Genomic DNA, 10,614 nt, shown 5'->3' on the forward strand with positions numbered 1-10,614 from the left:
GGCTTATAATAATTGAATATTCAATATTCAATTATTATCTTTTCTAAAGCATATATGACACTACTTTATTTTTTCTAGAATTCCAAGCTAAAAAAACTGACGAAACTTTATAGGAACTTCAAAACACAAAAACAATTTCTATCATGAAAAAGCGAGACCACTATTCCCGCATAATTAGTGAGTTTGGCATGTTTTTGTTTTACGTCTTACATTTTATTTTTACTTTAGCATTTTTAACAATAAAAACAATGCAAATAACACGCGAAAATTATTTCGGTCTCTAATGGTTCACTTTTTTCCCAAGAAAGTTGATTTTAATTGTGTTTTTATGCACCAAATTTTCAAACGGAAAACAAAATTTTCATTTGTTAGAAAAAAAATATAGAAAAAAACGGCCGAATGCCAAAAAAACCTATCGAAAAATAAACTGGCTCGTTTGTTTTTAATGAACTAGGTTGTATTTTTCTTGTATTTCGTTAGTTTTTTGAAATATAATTTACACACTTACACCAGTACTGAAGCCGTATTAGGAGGGAGTGCGACAAAAAATTGAAGATAAAATACATGAAAATAATGTAGTGTCATATAGGTATAAGAGAAACTGAAAAGAAAGAAAAAAAAACATTTACTGGCATATAGCGATGGTACCATTTCAATAATAAAATATACTAGATTTAGATTTTTTCTTGTTACATGCTGCTAAAATCCCAAAAATTTTTTAGGCTGTTTTTTTTGGTTTCGATTTCAAATTTCATTGCCAGCATATTACACTAGCAATATAATGGTACTACATACATACATATGTGCTGTCAAGAGACAAGTTCAATCTTCTTTATATTTTTATTCTTACCATTCGAACCGTTTTATCTCTTAAGCTTAATCTATACCTTGGCTGTTTTTAGTGAATTTGCTTATAATTTATTCTCATAAAATAACTGCTTCATAATTTGTTTATATGAAATGCATTGAAGGTTTATATAATATGTATACTTGTTTCTATTGAGCTGGCAGGTTATAGTACATTTATAAGACACCCTCTCGTACCGATTTATAGAACAATCACTATTTTTAAATTACTAATGGTAATGTACATTCTTTTCTTATAGTACAATAATAACATTCAAAAACATGTCAACCAAATTGTCTGCATCAGATTCCGCCTGTGCTTCAATAGAACCATCAACATCTGCCATTGAAAGCACAACATCAGCTAGACGTCTGCGTACTCGAACATCCACTGGTGGCAACATATGCGGTTCTGATTCCGGGAAGAAGAGCGTCAACTTTTCCAATGGAGTCGATAATTTAGGTACAACTTATAACAATGTTACAGTATCTTCCCACATTACACCAAGTGATGCAAAACAAAACACAAACAGCTGCAACTTTACAAATATGACTATCGGATTCGGGAAAAAGTACCATAACAGTTGCCCGTATCCAACAAATGACCGCGGCCGAGATAAGCCATTCCCACATTTGCAACCCCACAGTTCAAGTACATTTGACTTAAATAAGACAGAAGAATTCCATTTCGATACGCCTGTTGAATGTCCTGTTTTTCGTCCCACCCAAGATGAATTTAAGAATCCTTTAGCTTATATAAGTAAAATACGACCTATTGCTGAAAAATGTGGTATTGCAAAAATTTTACCACCAGAATCATGGTCACCACCATTTGCCGTAGATGTAGACAAATTAAAATTTACACCACGCGTGCAACGTCTCAATGAATTGGAAGCAAAGACTAGAGTAAAGCTCAATTTCTTAGACCAAATCGCAAAGTTTTGGGAACTTCAAGGCTCCTCACTAAAAATACCAATGGTAGAACGTAAAGCTTTAGATTTGTATACTCTTCATCGTTTTGTACAAGAAGAAGGTGGGATGGAACAAACAACAAAGTACCGAAAATGGGCAAAGGTTGCTAATCGAATGTCGTATCCATCAAGTAAAAGTGTTGGCGCGACATTGAAAGCTCATTACGAACGTATTCTTCATCCGTTTGAGGTTTACACATCCGGAAAAGTTCTAGGAGGTACATTGGCAGCCGCTGCCGTGGATAATGCAAAAGTTGAGGATGGAACAGATTACAAAGCTCATGAAATACCAACTCGCCAACAAATTGCACCTCCAAGCGAAAATGCTCGACGCTCCAAGCGGTTTGCCAATTCTAGTGCAAACTGTGGGTTAGGCAGAGGGTTGTGTAACAGTTTGAAGACAGATACAAAGGAAGAGTTGAAACGAGATCTTTTACATTGTTTTAATGCCTCTGAAACTTCAACATCCATTACTGGCGGGCGTGGCCAAGGCTATGGAACGATTGGAGATAATTCGACTAATAAAAAAAAAGCTTCAGATCATCAAATAGTTGACCCTCTGATGAAATATATTTGCCATATATGTAATCGCGGCGATGTAGAAGAGTCCATGCTGTTATGCGACGGTTGCGATGACAGTTATCACACATTTTGTCTACTACCGCCTTTATCAAGTATTCCAAAAGGTAGGTGGTTGTAAATAAATCCAAAAAGTTTATGTTTGTTTGTTTTAATGGTGTGTTCAATTTATACTTTTTATTAAGAATTCATGAGCTTAACACCGGCTTATAATAATTGCATATTAAATTATTATGTTTTTCTAAGAGAAACTGAAGAGAAAGAAAGCAACATTTATTGGCATATTGCGATGGTACCATTTCGAAAACCGCCACGTAATCATCATCAGGCAATTTCTTAATGCTCTCAAGGGTTTCACCGAGATTCGAACCGCGAATCACGCGGTGAAAGTGCAGTTGCCTTAACCACTAGGCTATCCTGCTTGTATTTGTTTCCTTGCTTAATTCAGTTTATCTTATTTCTACACTAACAACACAAAAAAGGTTGCTTATAAAATCGGTTTCTTAATATACATCAGCTTTTCCATTTTTCGGAATTAACGTCCCAAGCCGGGATATGGGACTTCGAAATTGACAGACTGCCGCATTCGGGATAATGATAAAAGTCAACCGGTTTCGGATATCCGGTAGAATATATCTTGTATACAAATAATATATTTATTGAAATTTGTTTTTTTAGCAAGTAGAACATGAAATACCTACTCTTTCTTTCAGTGGAACATACAGTAGTTGTCAAAATCTTAGTAGTGCTAATGGCTCATTTCATTTAAGTGGTCAAGTTTTTCTTTATCGCAACAATTTTTTTGGTATCAACTGTAAAATCCAATAAACAAAGAACTTGGCTTCAAAACATGTAGGTAATACCTTGTTACGATATACATGTTTGTTTTGTTAAATTTGTATGAAACGGCTTTTTATTTAATCAGTCAAAATCTTAAAAGTGCGTGAAAAAGTGTAGAAAAAATGAATACTGTGAGCTTAGTTTATTTAAATGTTATTGCGTAACTAATGGCCAAATTTGTATTACTCCTTCTTCAGTAATGTCGAGTAAGATGAATTGCACACCTGAGCAGCTCGCCCTGATAAAAAGATTGATTGCTGATGGCAAAACTTATGTGAAAGATGAAAATATCAATCGTTGCTCACTAACAATAGTACGTAATGCCATCAATTACCAACTAAGTGACAAAAAGCGTGGAAGAAAGCCAGCAATGTCGGTAAGAGAAGTTCAGTCCGTCGCCAGATACTCAAAACTGTTTCAATTTGCGGCTGCTACTGAGATCAAAGATGCCTTATAAGGGTTGCTGTGGTAGCAGTGCTTCGCCCCATCCAATAAGTGCGACCCATCACAAATTATCATCAATGTCCTCTAACGGAAGTCCAAGGAAACTTGCTCATCTCCCGCATATATCATGGACCATATCTGACCAGGATATTGTACGTATTTCTTCAAAACTGTCCAACAACGAATTTTTAGACGAAATAACTGAACTTTGTCTTAAACAGATAAATGTAATTCCTAACATACCTCTCTGAAGTTGGCAGGACAACTTTTACGTGGAAAAAATTACCTATTGGGAAAATTGCCGTGAATTTGCCGTAATTTATCTGTGAAACAAAAAAATTTGCCGCGGCCATATTTTAGAAAATATAACGGAAAACATCCTTAGAGACTAGCTAGGAAAATAATTCTTGCGCACGAATTTGCCGTAGATAAGTGGCATATTTTATAATTTCGAAAAAAAATATTTAACTTTTTTTTATGGTGCACCGCCAACTTCATGTGAAATTAGCGTGCCACCTTTCGAAAACCACTTTAGACACCAGGTAGGAAAATAATTCTTGCACGTGAATTTGCCGTAGATAAGCGGCATATTTTATAAATTCGAAAAAAAAAATTCAAATATTTTATGGTGCACCGCCAACTTCACATGAAGTTAGCGTGCCACTTTTCGAAAACCACCTTAGAGACCAGTTGGGAAAATAATTCTTGTACGTGAATTTACCGTAGATAAGTGGCATATTTAATAAATTCGAAAAAAAAATTTCATATTTTTTTTATGGTGCACCGCCAACTTCACGTGAAGTTAGCGTGCCACCTTTCGAAAACCACTTTGGACACCAGTTAGGAAAATAATTCTTGCTCGGGGATTTTTCGTGGATAAGTAGCACATTTTATAAATTCGAAAAAAAATTTGTATTTTTCTATGGTGCACCGCCAACTTCATGTGAAATTAGCGTGCCACCTTTCGAAAACCACCTTAGACACCAGGTAGGAAAATAATTCTTGTACGTGAATTTGCCGTAGATAAGTGGCATATTTTAAAAATTCGAAAACAAAATTCAAGTTATGTTTGAGCTCTAGGCCAATATATACGTATGTTTATTAAAAGACAGCAAATGTGTTTAAACAATATATATATATTTGTCGAATTGTTTGTCTTGCCAATATTTATGTATATATTGGCCTAGAGCTCAAACATAACTTGAATATATTAACTAAAAGGCCGAAATACAAGAAAGTAATTATGGATCGGAGAGCACACCGAAACAACAAAAACACTCATGAAATTTAAAGAAATTTGAAACGAAAATATGGTATTGAGCCCCAAAATTATACAAAGCGCTACCAACAAAGCACACAACAGCTTATCAAGTTGAAGCAATCAACTAAGTTTCTGGTGAGATGCAGAAAGAGCGGAATAACACCAAAGTTTATACTCAACGCTACGAAGAACATATCATACGTTCTCAACTGCAACACTAAGGAGAATAGAATACCACGAAATATTATGAACGCGGCAACGGCATATCTAAGAACGGTGGAAAATAAACTCTTAAATCTCATTATACGGATCAAATATGCAATAAGAAAGCAAAAGGAAAGAGAGGTAAGCTCCATATTAGATATAATACACAAAGAACTTGATGCGGAAGATGCCATTGCATTCTTAGATAGTGAGAAACTATTAACTAACAACTTGACAACAGTATTAGAGAAAACACACACAAACAAATTTGACAGACTTAAACATATACAAAAACAGTCTCTTAACATTAAAAACGTACCGAAGTGGTTACACAATGCGACAAAAGTGGAAACACGTACAGACATCCAGTGGCTCCTCTGTTTAGGTCCGAAATACTCTTTACCTATAGCACTGAGTTTCCGCTGTTCAAATTGATAGGAGATGGAGAAGATTGCCTTGAAACTATTAAAGATAAAGAGCAGCAAGAAATTGAGAGGAACAATCTAACCACACTAAGCTGAAAAAACCTAAAAGTAGTGTGAGAGATAAACTTGTGTTAGATACACTGCACTCCACAAATAAGTTCCTAAAAAACAATAAAAATGTACTTGTTCTGAATGCCGATAAAGGCAATGTTACGGTTTTAATGTATAAGGATGAGTATGAAAAGAAGTTACAAGAGATGGTTAACGACATTTCGACTTACAAAGTACTAAAACGAGACCCCATTAATAAGCTTCAAGAAAAAATAATGGAATTGTAGAGAAACTATTTAAACATAAAATGATCGATACGAAAGAGAAATACCAACTAATAACCAAAACGGCCATTGCGCCAAGACTATATGGCTTACCCAAAATCCATAAAGAAGGATTACCATTGAGACCCATTTGTTCGTCTGTCAATTCCCCATCATACAAGTTATGTAAATATGTTGTCAATGTCCTTAAAAATATAACTAAAACATCTGAATATAACGTAAAAACAAAATTAAAGATACCTACATATTTGACGACGAGAGTCTCGTTTCATTTGATGTTGTGTCATTATTTCCAAGCATCCCGGTAGATCATGTCTTGGAAATTATAGCTTCCAAGTGGGATGATATAAAGAACCATACAACTCTCACTAAGGAACTTTTTATGAATATGATTCGGTTCTGCATAAGAGATAATAGATATTTTAGGTTCAACAATAAAATTTATGAGCAAAGGTCAGGAATGCCTATGGGATCACCAGCATCTCCTGTAATAGCGGATATTGTGATGGAAGAATTGTTACAGAAAATCCAAGAAGACTCACATCACAAGCCACGTTTATTAACGAAATATGTGGACGATTTGTTCGCCATCGTAAAAACGGATGCCGTGGAAGATATGCTTAACATTTTGAATGGATACAATAGGAGCATCAAGTTTACTGTTGAAATCGAAACTGCCATATTTAGATACCTTAATAATAAGAAGGAATAACCAACTTTCATTTGATTGGCACAAAAAGCCCACTGCATCGGGTAGGCTAATCAATTATAACTCGAATAATGACAAGCAGGGATGGACCTTAACGTTAAGCTAATCGTTTATCAAAAAATGTCCACCGTTTCTGTTGAAACACTTCGAAATATTATTGATAGAGAAATTATCAAGATAAATTGTATCTCGTTTTTAACCGAAACGAAAAGCTTTCGTTAACGTTAAAAACGCTAACAAAAACGTGATACTTTATGTTTGAATAGTGCTGGCAATCCTATAGCCATGGTGAAGCCGTAAGGTGGTAACAGACGAGCGGACATACACACAAACTCCATGTAATTTGTTTGTGTAATTCGTTGGTGGTAATGTCAAAAATACTCTGAGAAATGTTCGTACTGTCAAAATTCATGAGAAAATTTGCAATCAGCTTGGCTAATGCTTTTACCTTTAATGACTCCGCACTGCAGCATAGTTTGAAATTAATAATCAACATAAATGATTTGATTTCGTTTTGATATGGCAGAAAACGAAACAAAATCATTTCGTTAATTTGACGTTCTTAACGTTAATAAACGAAACGAAATGACTTTGTTTCGTTTATTAACGTTAATCATCGTAACGAAATGATATCGGTTCTTTGGTTAAGCATGTCTGATGACAAGGCAACGATAGTCAACACGGCCAAGAATTTTGTCAAAAGAGTTCTCTCCATCAATGATGAAGTCTACCACGAGGAGAATATAAAAGCAATTAAAAACATATTAGAAAATAATGAGTTTCCAACACATATAATAAAGAGCTATATAAGAGATTATTTCGTCAAATTAAACACAAATAAACCACCTAATGATACAAAGAAAATGTATATAAATCGACCATATTTGTATCGGGTCTGTCTAATAGAATAAAATATTCAAACATATATGACAGGGAGAGATTTAAATTAGCTTTCACATAAACAATACGTTGCAACGGAGGATTTTTAGCAATACGAAAAGCAGAATAGAGAAATGTGATAAATCGGACGTTATATATAAAATTAATTGTAATGGCGACGGGTCCCGCGTATGCGACAAAGTAGATATGGGGACAACTAAATCGAAGCTGAAGACGAGGATTTCCGGACATAAATCAAATATTAAAAATCGAGACAACCCTAATGACAATATGGCAGCTTTAACTCAGCACTGCAGAACCACTGGACACTCTCCCGACTTGGAAAATGTAACAATAATGCAGCATGAGAGAAACAGCAATAAACGCTACATACTTGAAATGTTATACATAATAAATACACCAAGTGGCAAACGCATAAATTTCAAATCAGACACAAACCATTGCTCCTACGCCTATAGAGAACTTATCAACAACAACAAAAAAGGCTTATAATGAGAGTGTGACTTCGTTTGCACAACTGTTCACCTGCTGCTGATTTGAGCGTCGCTTACTGTTGGATATTTTGTGTATTGTTGTTTCTATAAAAATTTGTTTACGATTACTGTATTTTATTGTTTATATTTTTTAATGTTCTTTTACCCTTGTTAATTTGCCGTAGATAAGTAGCATGTTTTAAAAATTCAAACAAAAAAATTGAAATCTTTTTATGGTGCACCGCCAACTTCATGTGAAGTCAGCGCGCCACCTTTCGAAAACCACTTTAGACACCAGTTAGGAAAATAATTCTTGCACTTGAATTTGCCGTAAATTTTCCGTAGATAAGTGGCATGTATTATAAATTCGAAAAAAAAGCTTCATATTTTTTTTTATGGTGCACCGCCAACTTCATGTGAAGTTAGCGTGCCACCATTCGAAAACCACCTTAGACACCAGTTAGGAAAATAATTCTTGCACGTGAATTTGCCGTAGATAAGTGGCATATTTTATCTTGCACGTGAATTTACCGTAGATAAGTGGCATATTTAAAAATTCGAAAAAAAATCAAATTTTTTTTATGGTGCACCGCCAACTTCATGTGAAGTTAGCGTGCCATCTAAGGTGGTTTTCTAAAGGTGGAACGCTAACTGTTGCAGCCAAAAGGCTTGCAATGGTTTGGAATGGCTGGTGTTCTCCCAATTCAGCAGTTCCCTACAAAGCAACTCTGTCATTTGCAAATCACCGTTGATCACTTGAATACTAGGAGAGAAGTAACTAATGATTGGCTGGAACGATGAGTCTTTTGATAACTATCATCGAAATCGCATCCAGCCATCATCGTGTCTTGCAGGTAATCTATGTTTTTCTATCGTGATTAACTTTATATTTTACCTACCAATCTATATCTTACTTTCGGTGTATGTCTATGTATTTATCTTTTTAAACAAACTTTTATAACTGTTCTAATTCGTTGGTTTTTATTTCTTTTGGTACCAAATCTGCCGTGAGTTCGTACCGGCATTTTCTTCGTTCGATCCCCGCCCGATCATTAACTTCACATGAAGTTGGAGGTGCAGCATAAACAAAATTTGAATTTTTTTTTTTCGAATTTATAAAATATGTCACTTATCTACGGTAAATTTACGGCAAATTCACGTGCAAGAATTATTTTCTAGCTGGTCTCTAAGGGCGTTTTCTGAGGGTGGCACGCTAACTTCACGTGAAGTTGGCGTGCCACCCTGTATTTTCTAAAATATGGCCGCGGCAAATTTTTTTGTTTCACGGATAAATTACGGCAAATTCACGGCAATTTTCCCAATAGATAATTTTTTCCACGTAAAAGTTGTCTTGCCAACTTCAGAGAGGTGTTGACGATACCGCAAAATGTACTTGTAGTGTCATGTAGTGTCAGCTAATACACTCAATTCTTACGTCAAAACTAGCTGGCAACTCCCCCTCAGTGCAAGCTGCAACCATGCATCAGTGATGCACTTGGCATCACTGAAAATGATGGAGTCGTTTGGTTGAATCTCCCGTTATTCGACTCCATCATGCAATTTCGTAACTAAGCAACCTAAGCAAAAGGTGCATGCGGACAGGGTTGAATTAGCAGCAATATTCAGTTTGAAGTGAACCGGCCCCCGCGTTAGTCGTAAAAATGAAAAACCTAAAACATAAGTACTACGTGTAAAAAGAAAATTAAAAGTTTAAATAAAAGACTATATATATTCTAAAAATTAAATAAACTTTATTAATATAAAGGAAGGAACTTAAGTAGACAAATAAAGTATAGAAAGTAGGTGCGTGTCGTGTCCAGAGTAAGTGCGCGCAGAACATTTTTGCAATTCCAAATGGAACCATTAAATATCCCGACCGTAGGCCATAGCCCTGCAAATACGGCGAGTGGCCAAAAGAAGACAAGGCTCCCAACAGGTGTGGATGCAGTAATTAAAGTTGGGGAAAAACCTACACAAAATCTAATAAATCGACAAAATGAAATATTAACAAAAATTACAAAAAAAAAACATATAAACAAGGAAAATACACAAAAAAAATGTAAAATCAAAAAAATACAAAAAAATTCATAAATGAAAAAATAACTACAAAAAAAATACAAAAATTTAAAAATATCTACAAAAAAATACACAAAACATTTAAAAATTTCTACAAAACAAGTATAAAATTCGGAAAATCTACAAAAAATTTTAAAACATCAAAAGCTATAAAAAAATATCAAAACTTACAAAAATCTACAAAAAAATTAAAACATTCAAAATCCACAACCAATTTTTTACGAAATCTACAAAATATTTTTTTGGTCATGATACATGGCAGTGGCGATGGTTTTTGTGCAGTGTGTATTGCGAAGAAATAAAAACTTTCAACGGAAAAACACGTGCGAATAATACAAAGACTCAATAAAATACAGAAATAATAAGACACATTTGGAATTAATAAGAAAACAAAAACTATACAGCAGAAGAAATAATATAATTAAAAACAAAATCTCAAATGTACGTTTTTGAAAAACTGCACCAAAACCTTTGTGTAAAAATTCTTGTAGTGAAAAAACGGCACTAGCCACGCCACTTTCATCACGGTACCACCATAAAATAGCTGAAAA

The 10,614-nt window shown here is 34.6% G+C and overlaps 1 protein-coding gene across 1 annotated transcript in view; it reads left to right on the forward strand.

Annotated features, from left to right (window-relative positions):
* The window catches only part of Kdm5 (Lysine demethylase 5), a 624,217-nt gene that overhangs the window by 182,570 nt on the left and 431,033 nt on the right, over positions 1-10,614 (forward strand). Inside the window, exon 2 of the mRNA XM_067766082.1 lies at positions 1,107-2,503. Coding sequence (XP_067622183.1) covers positions 1,129-2,503 — 1,375 coding nt within the window. The 5' untranslated portion in view covers positions 1,107-1,128. The remainder of the gene's footprint in view (positions 1-1,106; positions 2,504-10,614) is intronic.

Source organism: Eurosta solidaginis, chromosome 2, assembly GCF_040869045.1.
Source record: "Eurosta solidaginis isolate ZX-2024a chromosome 2, ASM4086904v1, whole genome shotgun sequence".
Classification (NCBI taxonomy): Eukaryota; Metazoa; Arthropoda; class Insecta; order Diptera; family Tephritidae; genus Eurosta; species Eurosta solidaginis.